Raw genomic sequence first — 25,323 nt, 5'->3', positions numbered from 1 at the left:
GAAATCAACTCCGGAAGGCCATCACAGAAAACGTCCCCATTCATCTATTCTTCTGTCCATTCACAGTGTTAGAGTCTACAGCATGGTTTGTATTTTCGGTTAATGGACAAGTTTATGCTGTTGTGTGATCTTTCGGGGTTTTTTTAGCGTCTGCATGGGGGCTCACGTTAGGTAATAATACTGGCCTTAAATACAAGATAACGACCCTTTAGCTTTGCATTTTTACACTGAAAACAAATTCTCAGTTGCCTTGCTGCTTGCGAGATGCATCAATGTGGCTGGCAACCTGGAGAGGGCCAGCTGCCACTTGATGAACGTAAGTTTATGACGGCAGGAAGTCTATCCATAATTTAAGTATTCTAAACTTGCTGAAATGAAATGAAGCAGTTTGATTTGTCGCAAACATTAGACATATATTTACTATAATCCAGGATTGTTATTAACATGCAGGTTTTCATACCAAAATGCTTTTCCTAAGGTAAAATAGGTACCATTTCATCGTTATTGAAAGACATGAGTATGTCCAGAGGTCTTAAACCCAAACTAAAATAAAACTGGATAAAACTAAGAGTGAGGCATTCGCTTCCTTTATTGGCCTAAATGAGACCTTCAGCACTAGTTTGCTTACGTCTGCCATTCAACTAATCTCATGTAAACAAAAGTGACAGCGTGGAAAGGTGAATTTTCAGTGACCTAAAACGCAGTTTGCGTCTTTACAAAAGGTCAAAACACACAGAAAGGCTACATTTAAAATACCCATCTATGTGTGAACAGAGCCTTATAGGCAACAAACTCAAATTATGTTTTGCTGCTGCAATAAACTATTCAAATGTGAGTTGTCTGTCCTGGCGTCGTTTACGTACATTCAGTCTTGAGAATGGGTTCAAAGAGCAGTGTGAGCTGTTTTTAAAAATATTTTCCTGGGAGCTCCTAAAACCTACAGCGAGGGGATCGGGCACTCATAGCACCCGACATCCCTGAAGCCCAGCCACCACCGTCAGACTGTGTCCTACACCCAAAACCACCGCCATCCTCATTCAAACACGGCCTGCTACGACCTCCACCTCAGCGGCAAGGAAGTGTGGACAACAGGAAAGCGAGGAATACAAAGAATAAAATCCTTCCTGCAACTTATCCCGTCTCCCCCATCCCATTTTTCTTTTGTAACATAACAAAGACTGAGGTCTTTCACCTGCTTTTTAGAAAGCGCCTCTAGATAACATTTGTTATGAATCGGTGCTATAAAAATAAAGATTGATTGAAATACGTTTGAAATGTTTATTTTTACTCATATTCTTGTGGATGCATAATGAGGTTCTCTACTGTGATATCATATATGAATTTTTAGTCACGTTGAAATAGTACAAATTTGAATGTTCCACATTTATATGTTCTAAGGTGAGTAACATTCAGTAGATGCTCTTCATGCCTGCACTCTCTCTCTCTGATTCCATCCAGACAGTTGATCAATTTTCTCTTCCTAATCTGATTGGTTTGTGTTCCTCTCTCCTTACCAGCTGGCAGACAGGTGGACGGCCTCCTCTGATATGAGACACTGCGCTCCTCCCATGATCCTTAGCGCTTTCTTCTACATCAGAGGAGAAATATGAGACTCAATGACTGAGACCAGTGGGGAAATTTCTCCGACAGCCAATCAGAGCGCATCACATCTGGAGGAATCTGTCTGCTAGCCCAGCTGGCAGAACTGTGAGAGACAGAAAAAGAGAGAGGCTTGATGTTTGATTCAAAATGGCTGATGAATTAAAAAAAAATCTTCATGTTAAAAAAAGTGACTAATCAGGCATTATTTTAAAGTGTTTCGATTATGTTTATATTCGATCATCATTTCTCCACTCGCTGCCTTTGACTTGGCCAGAAACATTAGTTACCCTTTATCAAGCAGCAGATCTGCATCAGGAGTTCACTTTAACTAGCTGTCTTCTCTCCGTGATAAACTTCTCGACCCACAGGACACCCTGACATTTTTGAGAAAAGAGGCTTTGCTCCCTAAAAAACATTTGCAGATAGCTACTGCATTAGATTTTATCAAATAATAAGCTTTGGAGCTTTGTAATCTTGTGTTTTGAAAGCGCTTTCAAATCTTTTATTCACTCTTTATTTTCAGACTTAAATTGAATTCTTCACACTGTGTTTTTTTTCTGATAAATGTTCATGAAAGATAATCCTGTCTTTTCATATCTAAAGATATGGAATATTTCACGGGATTAAACATAATTGCCCGTTTCATGTGGTTGAAAGAAGAGAAAAAGTCTGATGATGTGGAGCTTTGCAGCCATCTTTGATTTCCTCCAGCGACTGTCTGCTGCTGCTGCAGCTACTTCAAGGCCTCAGCTCCTCCACAAACATGAGAATGTAACTGTGCAGGAGTGGGACCTCTGCCATCGTTAAAACACATTTCATCTCGCTCGCCACTCCTCCTCCTTTTTTCTCTGTCTTTCTATCTTTCGGGTTTGACTCAGGGAGGAGCTGAGGTGAAGTTGTTGGGAGTGTCCAACAATTACTTAGTTTGGCACAGAGGGGGAGAAAGTCATTCCTGTAGGCAGAAGAGAAAAGAAAAGATGTGCAAGTTATAAAGAATCAGTGAAGTCTGATGGAGCTGGGATGAGACCTCAAATACTGTCTCTGTACTCTTTTGTTTAAAGACTTGAATTGGAAGTTCATGGAAAAATCATCACCATGGTCTGAATCATCCTCATGAACTATCTTTATAAAATCAAAAGGGTGACAAGCATGTCCTGGTTACTAAAGATGCAATTGCAGTTAGAATCTATTTGATAAAAGGCTGCAGCAACTCTCCTTTTAAATGTACAGAGTAAGATTAACTGGTAGACACAGTGTGGTTATTTACATTTGACCATCTCATGAACACATTATACTGGTTACATAAAAGAGCCAAACTTCTCACATAATTGAATGTTTAGCAAGACTGTCTATGAACAATGATCAGGTGTCCATAAGACCGTTAGGAGCAATAGGAGCGAAACTGTCCTATAAGCCTGCTGCGGCCATCCTACATCTGTTACTGTGGTTCTTAAATGTTTGCTGTTAATCCGGTAAATGCACATGCAGTGCAACACTGAGTTCATCACTGCTTTCATCGTTTTACATACTGCATTTTGTCATTTACACACATAAGTAGTTTGTGTGTGTCATTTCAGTCAGTATGAGGGCCATGCAGAGGGCTGTTGGAGTAGTAGTGAAGGAGATGACATGTCTGGTCATGTGGGCAGGTAAGAGGTGCTCAGAGAGAGAGAGAGAGAGAGAGAGGGGATCACTCATTCACACCTGTCTTTTGTCAGTCTAAGGCTCCACTAATGTCTGATGTATGTGAAGCACTGCATTCCACTGCTTTTGGGGCAAAAAACTACAGATGTTTAATTCCACAAACTAAATTAAGCATTTAGAGATGTTAAAGAAGGTTGAGGTTGTCAAGCACAAACATGTTTTGTACATTTTTAACACACGTGAATTTATTTGAGGAATGCTTGGTGCATAAGGTCAGCAGTTGTGTGAAAAACGGACATATATGCCACAGAAACTGTTTGTTTGCATGAGGGATAATAGTGGAAGTCACCTGTTTCACAGAAAAAGATAAAACGCAGAAGAAGCACTGATAAAAACGTATGTAGTTGAATTTTTTACACCCCCTCCCCCCGTTTTCACTAATACTTGACACTGACAAACATAGTTCAAAAGTCCGTGCGTAAAAACTGCACAGTAAAGCTCAAATCCAGCTAATCTCCAACAATTCAGTCAATAATCCTACAGTCTCTCTACAAGGTATGTTCGCCCATGAAATCCAAATAAAAGAGAGTCGAGGGTGGCAGCTGATGCCCACAGACGCCCCCCTAAACGGGCGCATTTTACGCACAAACTGAGCGTAAAGTTGAATGCCATGCCGGCGACCGTATCTTTCTCATGACAATCTGGGTTCACAGCAGCCCGTAAAAGAAGGGAAAAAACGTAGGCCTTCTACTCCCTTTTAAACTTCGACGCTGTCCACGTCCTCAAAAAGAATGGATCTAATTAAAACGTTGCACTCGTCATCATCGCCAGAGCTTTGCCAAACGCGTTCTGGTGGAGAGGAGGCTGGGAGATGCAGCACCACATGACTGAGTTTGAGCTGGAGAGGGATGGGAGTCAGATTGGGTTTCTGTGCTCTGATTGGCCGGTGGGCTGACTTTTGACACGCAGACCAGGGACCCTCCTGCCGTATATATAGGCCTGATAGAACTTTATTATTCTAGCATCACGGCAGCAGGTTTGTGCTCAGTTTGGAGTAACTCGTGTCACCACAACTGTATGCCTGCTTGAAGGTGGTTTAAAAAACAGGGGCTTAGCAGCACAAGGAGTCTGCATGTCTGTGTAGACATGCTCAGCTTTGTGGATACCCGGATTCTGTTGCTGCTTGCAGTAACTTCATACCTAGCATCATGTCAATGTAAGTTTGAATATCTGCTCTTTTTTCTGTGATGGATATTTTTCTTCTTCGGGTGTCACTGCTTTGAGGATCTTGCGCTTGGCTTTTGTTTGGGACTTACATCAAGTTCAACCTGAAGACAGCCCAAACAAAGGCTGAATTAAACTCAACGGATTGAGCTCGTGCAGAGGATTCTTCACTGTTTTTTTTTTCCAAGGATACAATTATTATAAGAGGGAGAAGTTGCGCCTCTGAAAAAAAAGACCTGAAAAGAGACCTAAAGATCTAAAGTAGTCGTTCTAGTGTCTTTTATGAACTGTAAATGCATGTGGAGCTCTCAAATAGTCTAAACCTGATTTTTCTTGTAGACAGATGCTGAAAAAGTTAGTGGGGCGTTGTACATATTGTTCCATCCAGACGTCCAGGGAATGAGGCTTTATTATAGGAAACAGTAGAGTCACCCCCTGGCGGTCAACAGCTACTTGGCAACAATTAAATTGTTCTCCTCCTTGAAGAGAAACATCTGTTCATCAATCCAGACCAGAAAATAGAATCCTCGATCAGTAAATGTTTTTATATTTTTGCACATCTTCAAACAAAATAGGTTTACCCTTTTCTAGGCTATAACGTTATGGGTTTTTTTTTACTTTTTACTTTTGAGGTTTCTTGAGTGAGTGAAGGATTAATGTAATGACAGATTTTAATTATTGAATTAGAATACAAGATCTCTATCGAAGTACAGGCTTTTTGGTAACTTTGTAGTTCTGTAAAGGGATAAATAATTGCCTCGCGTCACCTTAAACGTCCAAGCGCTCCCCCTTGTGGTCCAGTTTGGACATGAGGGTGTGGGAGTTCATGGGAAGGTCCCAGCTGTGACCAGCTGCTCCAGTTCATGGAGGCCCACACCTGCAACAAAAGTGTGGATGCAGACACACAAACATCAGCCTTGTATAATGATTGCAGTCATGAGATAATGTATTTATGATATATTTCTCATTTTTTCCTCAATTGGATTCGATCTAATTAGGATAAGTTTTGGATGATAGTAAAAGATGAGATAACAAAAGCCGATGTCATACAAACGTTTTTCAATGAGCTGTGAGTGACGGCTTGTTTGCAGTAGCAGGCCAACTATTCCTGTCCTCAGGGTATGAAGTACCTGCATAGGCCTGTTAGCAGCCTGATCCTCATTATATGGAGGCTATTGAACACTGAGATTCACATTCTTTACACAGCTAGACAGTTTCAAGATGTTTAGCTTGTCCTGATAGCCCAAAGCTACACTTTTAGACAGGATCAGTAACTTGCTCTTTAGTATGTTGATTGTCAGCCACTAAAAATGCAGGAGGCTTCCTGTTTCAGGTTGCTTTGACTTCTCCAGACACTGTTAAAGGCCTATAAGGCTTCAAGTTTTAATCATCAGAGCACCAAAAAGCAAAACTTTCTATGTCACTCGTGACATAGACACAGTTTTCATTGAACTTTAGATTCTAAAACTTAATCGTGATTTTGTCCATTCAGTCCTTTTTTGTGCATAGTGAAGTTAACCCCTTTTCAATTTGTGAATCTGAAAGAATTTGCTACAAGGCAGAGGAAATACAACTGTTCTCATATTGAAATACTGATAAAACATTCAAACAATATCAAATCAGTACAGATGGATGTGATTGACATTGTTCTTTTTTTTCCCCAGATGACTGTTTTGCTCTCAATCTGTTTGTCATGTTCTAATGAAATATTCTTTCTTGTCTCCCCTCCCATCTCCTCTCCATCTTCCTCCCCCTCATCTCTCCAACATCACAGCGGTTAGTACACATGCATGAAATCATATCTTAAAGATTGCTTTACCTTTGCCGCTTTGCCTTTTCTTCTTCCAAATGCTGTGAAGTATTCCAGAAAGGGACAACTCTGTCTGCTTGGTCTTTACCTTGTTGAGCGATCTCAATGATGGCAGAGCGCCGTATTTAGGAATTTCTCGTAGTTTTCTCCCTTCCTGTCCATGAATAGGTGAGGGTCCCATTGGCTAAAGATTGTGTCAATGAAAGCTAAAACCGCAGCTCTGAGGCACCCATGGGGCCTGGTACAAAGGATCCTTTCTGAGGGGCAGAGAGAGGTTTGCCCCTAACAGCTGGCTGTGGGTCAGTTTTAAGTTTTCCTCTGCTCCCTGATGCAAATGGGATTAATAAAGGGACTTTAGGAAAGCTGATCTCAGACCAGTTACAAGAGAATGAGATCTTCAGCCCAGGAAAAATCTAAATTGACTGAATCAAGAATAATGTTTATATGATTTATTCTGCTTATTATTGAGATTGCCTTAAATTAAACACCTACCTGCATGGTGTTTGCATCATTAGGAGCATTTTCATGTTTTAAAGGTGCAGTACACAGTTTGTGGTTCTGGTAACTTTTGCAGAACTTTATTTGTTCCATGGCCTTCCATCAGCGTGTTGAGTCTGGTTTGGGACGCTGTAAAAAGTTGCTATTTCATGCATCTCTGTGCATAGTTGATGCTTTACGTTACATGCACATAGCTCTGCTCTGTTGTCATTAATAATTTAATATCACTATATCTGCATGAGCATGCTTTATTCATGTCTGTGAGGATTTATAGGATGCTTTGCTTCATTTTTTCATAAAGGCCACTCTTCATAGCGCTTCTGCAAATAATGAAGAATGTGTGACATAGTCTGACAAACCCTAGAAAGACTGACTAAATAAATCTTACATTTATTTATCTTCTTTTCTATTTAGGGAAGAGTCAAGGTGAGCACATAATGTTGTTCTTATGTGTTATTTTCACTGGCAGTGGCATATCAGACATGAAGTGGTATTTAGATTGTTGGTGCATCTTATGATGTCTAGTCTAATCATTGAAATGTGTTTTGACCTGCTTGTCCTCTCATTGTAAGGGCCAAGTTTGTTTACATCACATTTGATTGATCTTAAAATACACCACACCATTTGAATATAACTCATGTCTGGTTTTATTTAAGTGTAGTTTAGATGAGGCATGCTTTGCTAGAGGAATGTTTATAAGCTGACGTGTTGCCTCTGCTGTCTGCTTTCTGTTTTGGTCTGACTGAGTGATTTTTTCTGCTGCAGGGTCTCAGAGGAGACAAAGGACCTCGAGGTGACAGGGTAAGTTGAACTGAAACTCTGCTGCCTCGTATTATTTCAAAGTTACTTGAATTCAATTTCAAGCTTTTGACGTGTCATATTATTTCAACCCATCTTTTGCACTAAGGTTGTTGTTGTTGACATCATTTGACCTTCTTACCCCCTTTAAGCCACGCCCCTTTGTTTACATAGCCAATAGGCCTTGTCATTTGTTAATGGGAATAAATAATAGTTGCTTTTTTATTTTACAACTCATCCAACTGAAGTCTATTCATTTTAAGTTTAGCATTCCCAATCATATAACTTATAAATTAGTTATACAATGTTACATTTTGATATATTTCTCTCACAGTTGCTAAAATGCTAAAAGTCTGCTCATTAAATCTGATGAAACTATTTGCTACGACACAGGCTGTGTGTACATTTTTTATCTTAAATCTTTCTGCTTTTTTATTAAATGAAATGAAAATATAACCACTTTCTGTGTTTACTCACTGTACCCTCTCTTTTTTTCAACAGGGTCCTCAGGGCCCAAATGGAAGAGACGGCAAACCTGGACTGCCTGGCCCCGCTGGCCCCCCTGGTCCCCCTGGACTCGGAGGAGTAAGTCCATCATCATTTTGCACAATAATCTGCTCGACGTTGCAGTGTTCATCTCAGAAGTTGTCCAAAAACATTCATAATGTAGCACTAGCAGCGATTATGTTAAAAAAATGGGACCCACATTTGGCTTATTGAGAGTCATGGGCTGTGGTGCTGAGATTTAGTTTTTTTGTTGAATTTTTTGTGTGAGCCCAAAAAAACTATTTCGACCCAACAATTTTGAAACGACAGAACAATACCAACTCTCATCTATGACATCTTAGCCCAGTGGCCTTTGACTGGCTGTCCTTTACCCCATTGGCTAAGTAACACATGACACACAACTAGGTAACTACTAGTGTAAATAAGTGTTAAATCTCTAAGGTTTCCATAGCCTGGAATCATTGCTCACTGGTTTATTTTGGGGAATATGTTTGTTTTAACATGGAGTTAAGCATCAAATTAAGTTTTACCAAAAGTTGGCAAAAGTCAAACCACTGACCTCTTTTATTTGAACTTATCAATGTCTATCTCGTGCAACATTTGTTATCATGACTAATTAATATGCTTTTTTTTTCTGTCCTACAGAACTTTGCTGCTCAGTATGATGGTTCAAAAGCCCCTGATCCCGGTCCTGGACCCATGGTGAGAACAATGCTCTTTTACGACACACTGAGACATACACGGACACACAAACACACCACTGCCATAAATACTATGAATATACCCGAAGGCCATCATAAGTCATTTACATGTCTTCACAATCTAACCCACACATGAATAATAATTGTCTATGGTAGAATATGGTTGAATAATGTAATTGCTTAGATTCATTATGTGTTGATGAGTGATGTGACTTATTCATTTTGTTCCTTTTCAGGGTATAATGGGTTCCAGAGGACCTTCTGGACCTTCTGGACCCCCTGTAAGTTCAACTCCCCTCTGCAAATCTAACCTATGGAGTGATCTGATGAAACTGCCACATCTATCATAGTCATAACCTCATCATGCACTCTGCTGTTGCTATATTCCCAAATGAAGACTTCTGTTTTTGTTGGTCTGATGACCTATATCTTATCATTCCACAGGGACCTCAGGGACACACCGGACACGCTGGTGAGCCTGGAGAGCCTGGACAGACTGTAAGTTTGTCCCCTGAAATACTCACCATAAACCTGTTAGCACCACTGAGATCACTGTTTGTCATCTCTGCAAAGCTTTTGAGATCTTAAACATTTTGTTTTCTTTCCACAGGGCCCTGTTGGTGCTCGTGGCCCCCCTGGCCCCCCTGGCAAATCTGGAGAAGATGTACGTACAGTATAGATTCATGTCTGGAAACATTTTTTGAAGGCAACTCTTTGAGGTTTTGTAAAGAATTTCAAGGTCAAAATGTAACTTTTATTCTGTGACTCCTACAGGGTAACAATGGCAGACCCGGCAAGCCCGGAGACAGAGGTGCCCCCGGCCCACAGGTAAGAGGATTCCTGCAGAACAAGAAGAACAAACACAAACAGATATACACTGACATCTGAACTGTAAAAATGGAGTATGTCTGAGTAATATTTCCTGTTTTTTTTGTTTTTTTTTGCCTGCAGGGTGCTCGTGGATTCCCAGGAACCCCTGGACTTCCAGGAATGAAGGGACACAGAGTGAGTTTGGATCTTTACCTTTCAAGACCTAAACTTTGACTGCATAATAATCACCTGAATCCAACATTCAGGGACTTGGAGCAAGTAGTTGAAGGGGCTCCAAAAATATGGAAATAGATGCTTTGAAGTATCGCGTACCCCAAACAGAAATAGAAGATGTCACTCTTCTCTCTGGTCTCTGGAGAGTTGAAATAAAAAGTAGCCTAATGGCCCGCCAATTTCTATATTCACCCCCTGTTCTGAATAAGAACTTCTTATGTGAAACTTCATCTACAGGGTCAATAATATAAACCACAGCTTAAACACCAAGTCATTGGAACTTCCATTGAAACTAATATAACCAGAAAAAAAGATTTAATGCCATACCTTGTACCTTTGTTTTATTTTAATATATTTTTTCTTGTTCATACACTAACTGATTTCTTTGTGCATACAATTCATTAATTGCAGATCTCCCTTTTTTTCTGTAGCACATTTCAGCACCAACAGAAACCATCTTTGATCGTGCCTTTCTCTGTGTTTTAGGGTTACACTGGTCTGGATGGACGCAAGGGAGAGCCTGGTGGTGCTGGAGCCAAGGTAATATGACCACCATCCTTATTTGAGTTTCTCATTTTATTCAGGATCACACTTTATATGAGAATTGCATTAATGTTAACATCAGCTTACTGGTATACTGTTGAGTTTAGTTTCATCCAGTAGAATGTCATGGTGTTCACATTACTTATCACAGTAAAATGTGTCTATTTGACGTGGACTTAGAGTTCACGTTTGACTTTAAGTCACCTTATTTAAGATGACTCATCAACTTTTCCTTTGTCTCCTGTAGGGTGAGTCTGGTGCCCATGGAGCTGCTGGAAGTCCTGGACTTGCTGTAAGTTTTCATGAATTTCAAGATTCCCCAAATTTTGTACAAAATCAAACTCAGTATTCATCTGAGCGCCTAAATCCTAGACCTAAAAACCAACCTAAAACTTAAATGCCCCATTAAGAATTAGTCATTGCTGTTGTTTTGTTTTAGTTCACCATGAACTCCCACATATATATTGAATAGTATACTACCATTTTGTTTCATTGTTTATCATTTGCTATTATTATTTATTTTCTTATCACCTGTGTTTTTTGTGCTTCCCTCTGTAGGGAGCTCGTGGTCTGGCTGGAGAGAGAGGTCGTGCTGGCCCTGCTGGCCCCGCTGGTGCTCGTGGTTCTGATGGAAATGTTGGTCCCTCCGGCCCTGCTGTGAGTACCAGCTCTTTAAATCCTTTAAATGTTATCAAGAAAGGATTAGTAAGGATCATAAACATGTTAGCACTCGTATAAGGGAAGCAACACTTTATATTTTGACCTCAATATCAGCTTTGACCTACATCACATGAGTATTAATGTCATGTCTGCTGTTCTTCTACCCAGGGTCCCCTCGGTTCTGCTGGTCCTCCAGGTTTCCCTGGTGGCCCCGGCCCTAAGGTAAGCATGTTGTCACTTCCTGTTTCCTTTCCTGACATTTGGCATCATGTCCTACCAGAGAGGTTCATGTTTAGGGTCACAAAAGGAGACAGTTCTAATCAGCATACAGTATAATACAGTACAGTCCATCAATGTTAACCATTCCAATAGTTTTTTTGTCATATCCCCAGGGGAATAGCTAATACATTCAAAAGCCTTGGTGACCCCAGAACATTTATTTGCATGTGAAAAGACCTTGCATTTCAAACACTCACATTTAAAATGATACGATATCACTAAAATATAAACCCATCCATATGAAATACCATGTTATTGTTGAACTAGTCAATGTTGCAGTACACAGGACGTTGAAAGTGTTAAATCAACTGATTTTATCTCAGCTTTATTTCTTTTCATTAATAATGGGTGTATTTTTGTGTCTGACAGGGAGAGCTTGGACCTGCTGGAGCCTCTGGCCCAGCTGGACCTCAGGGAGCAAGAGGAGAGCCTGGTACCAATGGCGCTGTTGGCCCAGTTGGTCCCGCTGTGAGTATACAAACATGTTGTCCTGTTCTGGCAAATCTTAGGCAAAAATCTATATTTTATTCAGTTTAAAGTCTAGAATGTGACAGACAAATGTTACTTGCTAAGTGTTTTGCTCATTGTGGATTTATATTGGTTCTCTGTAAATAAGGAGTATGGTCTAGACCTGCTATTTTGAAAATATAATTTGTTATGAATTGATGCAATACAAATAATTATTGATTCATTGAATTGATTAATTGAGACCAGATTAATCTTTTCTACAGTTCTGTTGCCATTATTTTAGTATCAAATTGACTTTATATTTTTGATGATATACTCTCCCTTTCTTGTTGTCTTGCTGTAGGGTAACCCTGGTGCTAACGGCCTGAATGGAGCCAAGGGAGCTTCTGTAAGTATTCAAGTTATACCAGTGGAGATAACCTTGGGTCATGAAGATGTTTCAGTAGTTAGGCCTATCCGAGCTGTACACACAACACAAACAAATAAGGTTGTTTCTATCAAAGAAAATTATTTATTTTCCCAGTTGCAGCATAGATTTTATTTTCCCAAATAGTAATGATCAGAATATAGGCTCTGTCAGTGTGTGAATCATTATATGATAAATACAATTTAAAAAGGATACATTGACAAAAGAAAGATCAAATAAAGACAGTATTTTTAGTTAGGAGTAAGGCTTAATTAATGCTCACCTTGACATCATGGCTATTTTTTTAGGGTACTCCTGGTGTTGCTGGAGCTCCTGGCTTCCCCGGACCAAGAGGAGGACCCGGACCCCAGGGTCCTCAGGGTGCTGCTGGACAGAGAGGTCTTTCTGTAAGTACGCAACAGACACACCAATATCCACTAAAGAAACATACTTGAAATCATGTACACTCATGCAGACATGCAGAAACCAACGATATCATTGCACAAAGGTGATTGTTCTTTTCATTAATTGTCTGTTATCTTTTTTAGGGAGATCCTGGTCCTCAGGGTGTTAAGGGAGACGGTGGACCCAAAGGAGAGCCTGTAAGTTCAAATCTTGATAATGTTCTTTTTACTAAAGCTGCACAATAAATTGCAGTTTCATCCCAATGATTCTTCACAATGAATACATTGCACATGTCTACATTTATTGCTATAGTTAGGAAAAATATCTCAATGTAAACAGGCAGTGCTTTCTCACTCACATCATTTGAACATTGTATATGTTGGATGAAGGGCTGAGTCTAATGGCCATGCTTTCAATCCATTTTGATGCAGTCAACTGAAGCTCATGCTAGACCTATATGAACCCTGTTTATGACTGTTGGCCTGTAATGTCCCTTTGCTCTCCTCAGGGTAACACTGGACCTGCTGGACCCCCCGGATCTCAGGGTGAGGAGGGCAAGAGAGGACCCACTGGTGAGCCCGGTGCCACCGGACTTGCTGGCCTCCGTGGAGCTAGAGTGAGTACCAGACCACTGACCCTGACAGGGCTGTGTTATACCCAAACCGATCCACATCCAGATGTTTGGTTGCCTGGGTCACCTGGTTAAACATGTGTGTCTCCTTAGGGTGCTCCTGGCAGCCGTGGTATGCCCGGCTCTGAGGGAAGAAATGGCCCTGTTGTAAGTGAACAATTGTCATTCCACCAACATCCAATCAAAATCAATTACATACTACTTTTTATGAGTTAAAACTTCCAACTCATTTCTTATCTTCTGCTGTATGCTTTTCATAGGGTATGCCTGGTGGTCGCGGTGCCACTGGCTCTTCTGGACCTCGTGGACCCCCTGGAGATGCTGGTCGCGCTGGTGAGCCTGGCCCAGCTGGTCTCAGGGTGAGTCTTTTTGCTAATTGACCTAAAGGGGATTAAACTCAATTAGATACAAAGAAGAAAACCCAAGTGGTAAGCTGTAGGAGACCAAATTAATGACACTAATTACATTTTAATGACTGTTTATTTTCTACAGGGTCTCCCAGGAAGCCCCGGAAGCTCTGGACCCCCTGGAAAGGAGGGACCTTCTGTGAGTAAATCTAGAATTCTAAAATAAATTATTAAAGCTCCTGTGAGAAGTTTTGAGCTGAAACAGACTGAAATGAATCCACTAGTCCACCAGTAACAAGACTGCATGGTTCTATACAGTAATTCTTAATGCCTGCAAATGTTGCCCCAAGGATGTGTCATTCCAAGGGATTAACTACAAAACATGCACCACATCCTTTTTTCAACATTTTAACTGAAAAACAATCTAATTGAGTGATTAATTTGACTTTTAGCAGACAGCAGGATGAGATTTTTTGGTCAGTATATTATGGTTACACATGTAGATCAGCAAAGAGAAAGGACAACCCCCTTTGTCTTCAAAGGGGGAAACAAATCCACACACACTAAAAGATAGATTTGATTTTTTTTTTCCAAATGCTATGGCACATTCATCAGTTTCAATCTGTGCTGTTTGTGATCATATTTGCTCAAATCAATGCTATTAGCATGACTTCCTGCTTCTGCTACTTCCTGTCTCCTTCACCAGGGTGCTGCTGGACAAGATGGCCGCTCTGGACCTCCTGGCCCAACTGGACCTAGAGGCCAGGCCGGAAACATTGGCTTCCCCGGACCCAAGGGACCTTCTGTGAGTAGAAATAAAGCGAAAACTCTGGGGAATAAAATAGAATTTGGAACTGAATCCTGTTTTGTTTATTATAACTTGTGCTAAACCATCCTTCAACCTCTTCAGGGTGAGCCTGGCAAGCCCGGAGACAAGGGATCCAGCGGCCCCACTGGTCTGAGAGTAAGTTAAAACGAAATAACAGTTTAAATATTTTAGCAGTGCATTTTTCAAATATCTATTGTCTGTATATTACATGATAATATACTGCTATCTTTGTCTTAGGGACCTCCTGGACCTGATGGAAACAATGGTGCTACTGGCGCTTCTGGACCTTCTGTAAGTATCCTTACAGCAACCAAATCACCCTCAGTTTATGCTCGTTTGATCTGTGTTCCAACCATTGGAACAGCTTTTCTTTTATGATGATGTTACTATTAGTTACTTCAGTGTGCTATTTTTAACTCTTCTTCCCTCTTTCTCCCTCCAGGGTGGTTCTGGAGAGAAGGGAGAGCAAGGACCTTCTGGAGCTCCTGGCTTCCAGGTTAGGATCTTATTATCAGACTCCTAAAAGACAGAAATTTAGAGCAATCTTACAACGTAAAGCCTCATTTTTTTAGTTTTGCTTTTTGTTGTTGTTGCTGTAATAGAAAAATGATTGACTTGTTTTGCTACCATTCAGGCCAATGTTGTGTTTAGTTATTGCCATTTAGTTTAAGAATCTAATCGTTATTTACCCAGGAAAACCCCCTGCTACGCTTGACACATCAATAAAATGATGTACTTCCTGGCCTGCAGGCTGTGAAAGTCCTACTAATTGTTACAATATTTCTTTAATGCAAAAAACACAAATCAGAGCCCATTCTATCACTATTAAAACACTATTTTGAGTTGTTTTACTGACACCAGGAAACATGGGATATATTAAATGTTCTGTTCTTCAGGTATACTTTTAAGATAGCTGTGTCTATATAAGGTGTCTACACTGGTCTTGATGTTGTGTTTTGATATTTTCAGGGTCTGCCCGGTCCCGCTGGAGGTGCTGGAGAGGCTGGCAAACCCGGAGACAGAGTAAGCAACACACATTGAGCTCTACCATGTTGTCCAGTCAAACCTCACAAAATGTAGACCAGGATTTCTCTAACCTGATATATGCATCTATTTAGGGTATCCCAGGAGACCAGGGAATTTCTGGACCTGCTGGTGCTAAGGTAAGTGCCTTTGTTATTCAGAGGCATCATTGGAAGTCATTTTCTTCCATATTTGCATGTATGCAGTAAAAAAAAAACAACCTCTGTGTGTTCCTTCAGGGAGAGCGTGGAAACCCTGGCGCTGCTGGTGCTGGCGGACCTCAGGGATCAATGGGAGCCCGTGGACCTGCTGGAGCCCCTGGAACTGATGGTGGAAAGGTAAGATGGTGGCACGGTTGTGAAAGCTTAAAAAAAATAATATTTAATGCTGTTTTGATGGTCATCTTAAGAAACAGAATAATCAGAATAAGATGATCTAACATAAGAGACAAAGGAGATATAAGCATGGATGTAAATGCAAAAATGACCAAGAGTCTCTGTTGTGTTTTTGCAGGGAGAGCCTGGTCCTGCTGGAGCTGCTGGAGGTCCTGGACATCAGGGACCTGGTGGCATGCCCGGTGAGCGTGGGGCCGCTGGTCCCCCTGGTGGCAAGGGAGAGAAGGTGAGTTAGATTTAAAACATAATCTAAAACCTGCAAGTAAAGCCAATTTGTATCCCTCAAAATACACAATCTTTGTTATGAGAATGCATTTCTTCACTGTGTTCTTTCATCGTCCTCCTCTCTCTCTCATAGGGAGAGCCCGGACACAGAGGACCTGACGGAAATTCTGGAAGAGATGGTTCTCGTGTAAGTTAAAGTCTCTTCCTCTAAAGACACGTAACCAATCACTGCATTAGTTGAGTGTAGAAACCATGTATAAGTGTCCTCTCCTCATCCTCTTCAGGGTATGCCCGGACCTGCTGGACCTCCTGGACCCACTGGAGCCAACGGTGATAAGGTATGCAGATGATATATGTATTTATTTACAACAAAACAAATAAAAACAGTTAGAATTAAGATGGTAACGACTGACACTGTAACATATATTAATTGATGACATGGGACTTTCAAAAAACCCAAACATGGCTGCCTCAAACATGATTCAAAATGGCCGACAGACTGTTGAACCCACTACAGAAATTCATCAAGGCTTGCTTTTCAGGTCAAATCAATGTCAGAGATGATCTTTTTTGAATCAGAAAACAAACTCCATATCTTTGATAACCCTGCTCAAGTGAGGGAGAACATTTCGATTAACCGCACTGTGTTGTCTCTCAAGCTAGAACCTCAACACTGCCGCCTGATGGCTGTTTTGTAGTATTACATCAATGGCTGAACTACGACATACAGTAATCTGGGAGAGCATTTTTAAAAATATGATAAATGAAGCAAACATTTATAGATTAAAAAATATATTTATACATAACAGATATATTTGTATTTGTTAATATTATTACAAAACTATGTAATAATAACAATAATAATAATACATTAGTTTTATGTAGCGCTTTTCTAAATACTCCAAGATGCTCTCTATTGCATTGCTTTTGTAGTCAAATAATGAGGAAATACCATCATTATAATTACAGTTAGTGTGCATTGCATTGAAGACAATGTAGAAAGGATTCTCTTTTCAGCTCATACACAAGCTAATAGAGTTTTTATATTATGTTTTTCTAAGTGGATTATCAAACTGAACTTTAATAATCACACAATTTTATTTTCTTCATTCTACTTCTATAAGCCCACGTGCAAAATTCAACCTGGTGCATTGAAAACAGTGCTGATGCTTACAAATCCTTTCTGAATTTATGAATGGATAGAAGAGTAATGATACGCTTATGAAATGCTCACTGTTCTCTCCTGCAGGGTGAGAGCGGTTCATTCGGACCTGCCGGCCCTGCTGGAGCCCGCGGACCCTCTGTAAGTACCTGTCCTGGATTCTTTTCATTACAACTATTGCACGATTATTTGAAGCCTAATTCACCTCTTTGGATAAAATCCTGAGTGTTTCTGATCAGCTTATTGTTGTCCGCAGGGAGAGCGTGGAGAGGTTGGACCTGCTGGATCTCCAGGATTCGCTGGACCCCCTGTAAGCCACTTGCTTATCGTCTTCATATAAAATATACACAAATCCTGTCAAGCAGCAGCAGGTTTATGATACACACAAATCTGCCCAGATATTGACCCCATCTTGTTACTCTTTTAACCTACAGGGCGCTGACGGTCAGCCTGGAGTCAGAGGAGAGCGTGGACCTGCTGGAGGAAAGGGAGATGCTGGACCTGGTGGACCCGCTGGACCTGCTGGACAGTCTGGACCTGCTGTTAGTGCCACTAAAACCAGAAAAACATATTCTTGCATTGCCACATGGCTAATCCATCCAACACATTATATATAGAATGGCACCTCAGATGAGATATTAGTCAGATACGTATATATTGACTCCTGTCTGATCTCTTTTTCTGTGTATCCAGGGTCCTGCTGGTGGTGCTGGACCTGCTGGTGGTCGTGGAGACAACGGCCCACCTGTAAGTAATTAGGCATAAACTTGTATTCCTCCTGATATCAGTTATTATCAGTTATTAGGAGCTATGAATACATCCCCATTATCATTATCTCCACCATCTTGATTACTTTTGTTTTACCTTCGACTGTATGTTTTTGACAGGGTCTGACTGGTTTCCCTGGTGCTGCTGGCAGAGTTGGTGCTGCTGGTCCCGCTGTAAGTACTTATTGTATATTTAATATCATTAGTAATCACACACACACACACACACACACACATTTTCACAAATGCACACACCTAATTGACTTTAATCCACTTCCCATCTCTTTCCCCTCTCAGGGTATTGTTGGACCCCCTGGATCTGCTGGTCCCGCTGGTAAAGATGGTCCTCGTGGTCTCCGTGGTGATCCTGGTCCCTCTGGTCCTTCTGGAGAGCAGGGTATGGTTGGACCCCCTGGTCAATCTGGAGAGAAGGGATCCTCTGGAGAGCCTGGACCTGCTGTAAGTCTTTCCTCTTTCATGTTAGATAGTTTACTCGTTTAGTTGTTCCAACAACATTTTGTGAAATTAATTCATTAAAGCTTGCATCAGCCTAATGGTCTAAAGATCTCCATTCTCAGTGCACTGATGTGTATCCTGTGTGTTTAGGGTCCTCCTGGTGCTCCCGGAACCTCTGGTCCTCTTGGACTTCAGGGATTCGTTGGTCTGCCTGGTGCTAGAGGAGATCGTGGCTCTCCTGGTGGTGCTGGTTCTCTTGTAAGTACAAACGAGTCCCCCCAAGTGACCAGCACAAAATCCTGCTTATATTGCAAAACTGTTTAAAAAACAGATTTACCAAGTGATTGATTCGAGAAATGATCTATAAGTGCATTATATCACCTGCAGTTTGGAGTCTTTCACTGGATTTGACTAACTCAGTGATTATTTTATCTGCTTCCTCTCACAGGGTGAGCCTGGTAGAGTTGGACCTGCTGGTTCTTCTGGACCCCGTGGTCCCCCTGGAAACATCGGCCTGCCTGGTATGACCGGACCTCAGGGAGAGGCTGGACGCGAGGTTAGAACCGCTTAATAGTCACCTTTCCTAAAATCTAGAGACTGCAAAAACGACCCAGTTTATACAATAGTGACTTAAATACAAGGTGCTGTGAATATAAGGAATTATAGCTTTGTTCAGTAGAGTCAATGTAGAAACAAGATCAGTTATAAACTTTTAAAAGGCTTTTAAATGATATGAATCTTTTTTTAAAACTGTATTATTGTCTGCCATCTTTAGGGTAACCCTGGTAACGATGGACCTCCTGGCCGTCCTGGTGTTGCTGGATTCAAGGTAACAATCTTTCTTAAACCTGAAAACCTCTTTTTATACAGAATACACACACATGTACTGTGCTCTGATCCTATCTAACCCTTTTTCATCATGTTTAGGGAGACCGTGGTGAGCCTGGGCCTTCTGGTTCTATGGGAGTTTCTGGTTCCCCCGGACCCGCTGGACCTGCTGGAGCCGCTGGCAGACCTGGAAACCGTGGAGAGTCTGTACGTACAAACTGTGGCCCCTTAAAAACTCATTCATTCATCATTTAATCACTATTTCTAAGGGAGATTCATCCACAAGTGTTTGCTCTCATCGATCATTTTGATCTTGTTTTTCCTTGTCTTTAGGGCCCCGGAGGTCCATCTGGACCTGTTGGCGCCGCTGGAGCTAGAGGAGCTGCTGTAAGTTTCATAACATATTGTCACAGAAACACAACATAGAATAGTGTTTATTGACTGAAAACACACTCATTGTTACTCATCCATTGCTCCACTTAAAAGTTGTGTCCTCTTCCACCTATGTGATATTCTGTGTTTGTGTTTGTGTGTGTATTATAGGGACCTGCTGGACCCCGTGGAGAGAAGGGAGGTGCTGGAGACAAGGGAGAGAGAGGCATGAAGGGACTGCGCGGACATCCTGGTCTCCAGGGAATGCCTGGACCTTCTGTGAGTGACAGCGCACAAAACATATGAACGTACAGCTGCATGAGCGTGATATTTACGTGGCACACAATGTAACATGAATGCATCACAGGAGAGCAGGTTTAGCATTTGCACCATGGTGTAAGTAAAGCATTCAAAGACGGTCTAACTCATCATTATAATTGGATTAATTGGTGCAATTTCTCTTTTCTTCAGGGACCCTCTGGTGACACTGGACCTGCTGGAGCCAACGGACCTGCTGGACCCAGAGTGAGTGGGAGTCAAATAACACACAATACACCAGTGGTTTTCTCCATACACCCATATTCACCTATTTGAGTCAGTAGAGCAGACACCATGCCCAAAGTTTCACAATCAAAGATAATGTACCTGTTAACATGACTTAAAGTGACGATCCAGAACTGTCTGCATTTTCTCTGGTGTATTTTGTTCTGCTCATCATCTCTCATATTAAAACACAAGTGAAATAGAAATTTAAAGCCGGATGTGATGCAATATTTAAAAAATAGTCAAATATTTGACCATGCCATGCGACCATTTCTTCTTAAGGGACCTGCTGGACCCCACGGACCCCCTGGTAAGGACGGCAGAGCTGGTGGACATGGAACCATCGGATCTCCTGGTGCCCGTGGACCCCCTGGATACGTTGGACCCGCTGTAAGCAGACTGTCTTTCCTTCTCAAATACAGAATTTGTTTGTAAAGCACACATTTTAGCTCCATTGCCATCAAATGATCCTCTGCAGACGATCCAACCACCGCTCTTAATATCGATCCCCTCTCTTATCGACAACAGGGTCCTGCTGGATCTCCTGGTATGCCCGGACCACCCGGCCCCGCTGGTGGCGGATATGACGTCTCTGGTGGATACGATGAGTACAGAGCTGATCAGCCCGCTCTGAGAGCCAAGGACTACGAGGTTGATGCCACCATCAAGTCTCTGAACACCCAGATTGAAAACCTGCTCACCCCCGAGGGATCCAGGAAGAACCCCGCCCGCACCTGCCGTGACATCAAACTCAGCCACCCAGACTGGAGCAGCGGTAAACTCAGTTTAATCTAAATTGAACAAGGCTTGCATTGCTTGATTGTAGCCCAATAAGTGAATGAAGGGAAATACTGCCTTTCCTTAACATTGACTCTTTTTTTTATGCCTTTAAGGATTCTACTGGATCGACCCCAACCAGGGCTGCAACAATGACGCCATCAAGGTCTTCTGCGACTTCACCACCCGCGAGACCTGCGTCTTCGCCCACCCAGCAAGCATTGCCCAGAAGAACTGGTACAGAAGCACAGAGAGCAAGAAGCACATCTGGTTCGGAGAGACCATCAATGGCGGTACTGAGGTGAGCGCGTTCAGAGATCTGAAACGTCACTTAAAAAAGGTTTCAAAAATGAAAAAAAAAAAAAAGGCCAGGAGGTAACATAATATGTGATGTTTCCTCCATGCAGTTTACCTACAACGACGAGACCCTCAGCCCCCAGAGCATGGCCACCCAGCTGGCCTTCATGCGCCTGCTGTCCAACCAGGCCAGCCAGAACATCACCTACCACTGCAAGAACAGTGTTGCCTACATGGATGGTGAGAGTGGCAACATGAAGAAGGCTTTGGTGCTCCAGGGCTCCAACGATGTGGAGTTGAGGGCCGAGGGCAACAGCCGCTTTACCTTCTCAGTGCTGGAGGATGGTTGCACTGTAAGTAGCTCTTTCAGCTTCTGCTAAATCAATGCAGTTTTTGTTGTTGATAGATGGAGCTTATTCACCTTGTATCAGTGAATCCTTTAAACACAACTCTAAAACATGGTCTCTTTTTCTTCCCTTACACCTGCAGACACACACCGGTGAGTGGAGCAAGACAGTGATCGAGTACAGAACAAATAAACCATCTCGCCTGCCCATCCTCGACATTGCACCTTTGGACATTGGTGGAGCTGATCAGGAGTTTGGTTTGGACATTGGCCCAGTCTGTTTCAAATAAATAGACTCATGATAAATTAACACCGAAAAAGAGAGAAAGAACGAAAAAAAAACAAAATCTCTGCCCTTCTTTCTGTGTTGTTTTTTTTATACTGAATGCTGATTTCTCTCTGCGCATCCACTTGCTTAAGATGGGCAACTATCTGAGAGGACTGAACGGACTGAACGGAGCGTTTGTGCAATGCAAATTAATACAGCAACCCAAAGGGACGCGGGAAAACACCTTGTTGTGGGACATCATGTCATCCTTTTGTAAAAAATAAAAGAAGTGTAATAAAAACGCTGAAAGTATGCATCACTTTTGTGGTCTTTGTATATCTTCCAAAGAGGAGGTTTAAAACCACAATTTCCATGAAAAAAAGGTTTAAACTACCTCATGCCTGTACCTAAAGAAAATACTATTGACACAACCTTGGTCCACAACAGCGATGTTCAGACTTCTAAGGCTTCAAGCTTTGTCCCATATCGGAAAGGTGCTCAGTTACTTGAAGCAGAGATCAATGGTGCTAATATGCAGCTGTGGAGCAAACCACTTTTTTACTGTATTACTTTGTATTGACCTTTGAGGAGTCTTGCTTTGGTCCCCTTATACTCACCCACTTTAAGCAGGTGGAATGTTCCTAAACCTGATGTTTGGTTTTTGTTTGGTTTTATTTTATTTTGTTCTTTTTTTGTTTCGTCAAGAAGGTTTTTTCTTTGTTTTGGTTTTTTGTTCAGGCTTTTTTTTAACTCTTCATTCCCCCCTACACTGAGTGTTCATACTGACAGCACATATTTCATCCAATTCAGAATGGTTTTTCCAGCGGCCTCTCTCTTTCTCTCTCAAAAAATGACACCACAAAGTCTATTGTACCTATTTTGTATATGTGAGATGTTTAAATAAATTGTGAAAAGTTCTGAAATAAAGCATGTCCAATGTCCTAAAACACACCACTCAGTGACTTAAGTGCTTTCATGATTTATTGACACAATTGAAGCCATATTTTAGTTATAGTTTGGTTGATGATCGACACATAATGACTGACTCAAACATCTCTTGTGGAAGCACAGACAGATCTTCATTTATCACCACCCCTCCCCCTTTTTTCTTGCTTTTCAAATTCTGTTTTTAATGTACAGTAAATTCCTGTTGACACTGTCGATGCCAATGTGTGATTACTAACGTGCATTGTTTCTTGTAAATATGCATCCTCTGACGTTGCTTTTACTTTGCCTAATACAGCTTTTGCATCCAAATAAATTTCTGTGATTTGGATCAAGGCTTGAATTGCAGTGATACATTCACAGTATTCACACCAATATTAGACTGTAAAATTCAATGTGGGAACCTTCCTTTTTTGACAGGTTTTGTAACTTTGTCAGTGTATGTCAGCCAATGAAAGTCAAAACCAGCAGATATCAGAACTGTGCTATTTACATTTAATAAATACATCATTATAAAACAAAATAACAATTATTATCATAGTAATTTAATGATTCCTGCAAAAACAAAAAGTTCTGACTAGCTGGAGTTGAAGGCATCAAAGGTAACACACAGGTCTTTTTTTTTCTAAAGATTTATTTTTGGGCTTTTTATGAATTGTTGCAGATGACAGGACAGTGGACAGAGTAGGGAAATATGAGGAGAATGTGGGGAATGACAAGTGGGAACGAGGCTATGGACTGAGTTGAACCCAGGAGGCCCCCAACGAGGACCACAGTCCCTGCACATGGGGCAGCATGCAGGGCCAACCGGCGCAGCATCACATGCAATTCTTTCTTTAACCACAAGAGGGCAATATGGTTTATTTTATGTAGACAACTTCTTGGACAACCATGTTTAGAATCCATGGGCCAGCAATGTGAGTTATCAGTCTATAACACTCACTCGGTGTTGGTAACTTTATTAAAATGGCACTGCTAAAGGGACATGTTTGTTGATGTTTAAGGTGTGTCATACCGCAGTATAACTGTCAGTGGTGGAGTCTGGAAGTGGAAGTATTTCCTCAACTAGTGTACTTTTTTAGATACTTTTGCTTCACATCTTTTATGCAAAGCGTTACTCCTTCACTACATCACAGAGGGAGGTATTATCCTTCATCTACATTTTTGGACAGCTGGAGATAGAAACAAAGTTTGTAGCAAACAATGTGACTGATTTTAAATGTGTATACCAGGCATTGCAGGTACCTTTAGTCTTAAGGAAGGACCACAAATAATAGGTCATAATGCAGCACTTTCCTCCATTGAAACACATTTTAGAACAAAATTGCAATAAATAAGATTACACACAATGAAAATGTACACATTGAGGCCTTTGGGGCAGCTGTAGGGTCTTATGGTGGACATCTTTTTGTAATCTACCCAGTGTAAAAAAATATTAATCAGGTAAAGGAAAGTATATCTCATAACAAGAAAAGACAACGACCTTTTGCCTCCAGCTCAAATAATGTAATAATAATACAAACAATGTGAAAGTATGTCACAGTCATCAAGCTCATACCAGACTTAGTTCTGATTTCAAGAACATCAAGACAGGCGGTAATTCTGGAGCTTACGCAGTTCCCGAAAGGACCGGATGGAGGAGGCCACGGAGAGGAAGAAGGCCAGATGCACAGATTTGGTCAAAGACTGCCACAGACAAGTGTGGAGGATATGGTGTCTGCATAGGGTTTATTAGGCAGGTCCCTCTGCAGAACATAACATCTCATGGGCATCACAGAAGTCCAGAAGAGGCAGGTCATCATACACAGCACAGGCAGCAGAGAGGGCCTCGAGGTGGCTGTGGTTGAGGAGAGGGCGAGCTGTGAAGGAATTCAACTCGGAGACAAGCCGAGGTCTTAGCACGGCTGGGTCGCCCTGGGTAAGGGTGTCTGATGTTTCGAGACCCGTAAAACCCTGTGACCCCGGATATTAACACTGGTGATGTTTCTGAGAGCATTGTAAGATGTAGGGTCCTAGTTGCAAACTTTAAAGAAGTTAAGTAAAGAAGAGTAGGAAAACAATGAGAAAGCTGAGTACAGAGTGATGTGGCACACTTTCTGTCAAAAGAAGCCACAGTAGCCTAAATACCAATTAGTGACAGTGCAGCAGTCATGTTAGCCTACAGAGCAACGCCTGCATTACTGTCGAAGCAGGTATATCAGGTTCAGGTATCCTATAGAGGTAACTTGACTGTAAGCTAATTTTAACGACTACAAATGTGTTTCACTTCTTACCTGGTAAGATCACCTTAGCTAAACTGATCCGGAGCAGTGGTTGGGGATAAGATTAGACAACCTGAAACTTTCCACAGACCAATCAGATCTCTTGATCACAGAGGTGATCAATGTCACTGTGTTTCCTACGGAAGCGCATTGCATTAACCAAAGAAAAAACTAATTTGACCCATTATCTCGTAATTATGAGATCCTGATCTCGTTGTGAAAAGGGCGCCCTCTGGTGGACGTCTTTGCCAGGGTTTTTCCT

The 25,323-nt window shown here is 41.5% G+C and overlaps 1 protein-coding gene and 1 long non-coding RNA gene across 2 annotated transcripts; one reads left to right on the top strand and one right to left on the bottom strand.

The window, feature by feature from the left end:
• Positions 1-1,739: 1,739 nt before the first annotated feature.
• On the bottom strand, positions 1,740-6,416 carry LOC136177065 (uncharacterized). The gene is made up of 3 exons (XR_010664715.1): positions 6,290-6,416; positions 5,238-5,347; positions 1,740-2,554 (listed from the first exon to the last, which is right to left on the bottom strand). It is a non-coding gene; the product is annotated as an uncharacterized lncRNA (long non-coding RNA).
• Positions 4,256-23,131, top strand: col1a2 (collagen, type I, alpha 2). The gene is made up of 50 exons (XM_065947815.1): positions 4,256-4,462; positions 5,312-5,313; positions 7,544-7,579; positions 8,078-8,161; positions 8,729-8,785; positions 9,021-9,065; positions 9,229-9,282; positions 9,395-9,448; positions 9,559-9,612; positions 9,736-9,789; positions 10,315-10,368; positions 10,619-10,663; positions 10,930-11,028; positions 11,200-11,253; positions 11,680-11,778; positions 12,122-12,166; positions 12,493-12,591; positions 12,733-12,786; positions 13,098-13,205; positions 13,314-13,367; positions 13,481-13,579; positions 13,713-13,766; positions 14,274-14,372; positions 14,478-14,531; positions 14,634-14,687; positions 14,839-14,892; positions 15,366-15,419; positions 15,515-15,559; positions 15,659-15,757; positions 15,933-16,040; positions 16,173-16,226; positions 16,324-16,377; positions 17,289-17,342; positions 17,458-17,511; positions 17,636-17,743; positions 17,895-17,948; positions 18,089-18,142; positions 18,266-18,427; positions 18,575-18,682; positions 18,873-18,980; positions 19,200-19,253; positions 19,352-19,459; positions 19,586-19,639; positions 19,796-19,903; positions 20,096-20,149; positions 20,450-20,557; positions 20,696-20,942; positions 21,061-21,245; positions 21,352-21,594; positions 21,731-23,131. Exons 1-50 carry the CDS (start codon positions 4,393-4,395, stop codon positions 21,875-21,877), a joined length of 4,059 nt encoding a protein of 1,352 aa, XP_065803887.1. The 5' UTR covers positions 4,256-4,392; the 3' UTR covers positions 21,878-23,131.
• Positions 23,132-25,323: the final 2,192 nt, after the last annotated feature.

Source organism: Labrus bergylta, chromosome 19, assembly GCF_963930695.1.
Source record: "Labrus bergylta chromosome 19, fLabBer1.1, whole genome shotgun sequence".
Taxonomy (NCBI): domain Eukaryota; kingdom Metazoa; phylum Chordata; class Actinopteri; order Labriformes; family Labridae; genus Labrus; species Labrus bergylta.
The sequence above is the reverse complement of the archived record's forward strand: the minus strand, read 5'-3'. Positions and strand labels throughout refer to the sequence as shown.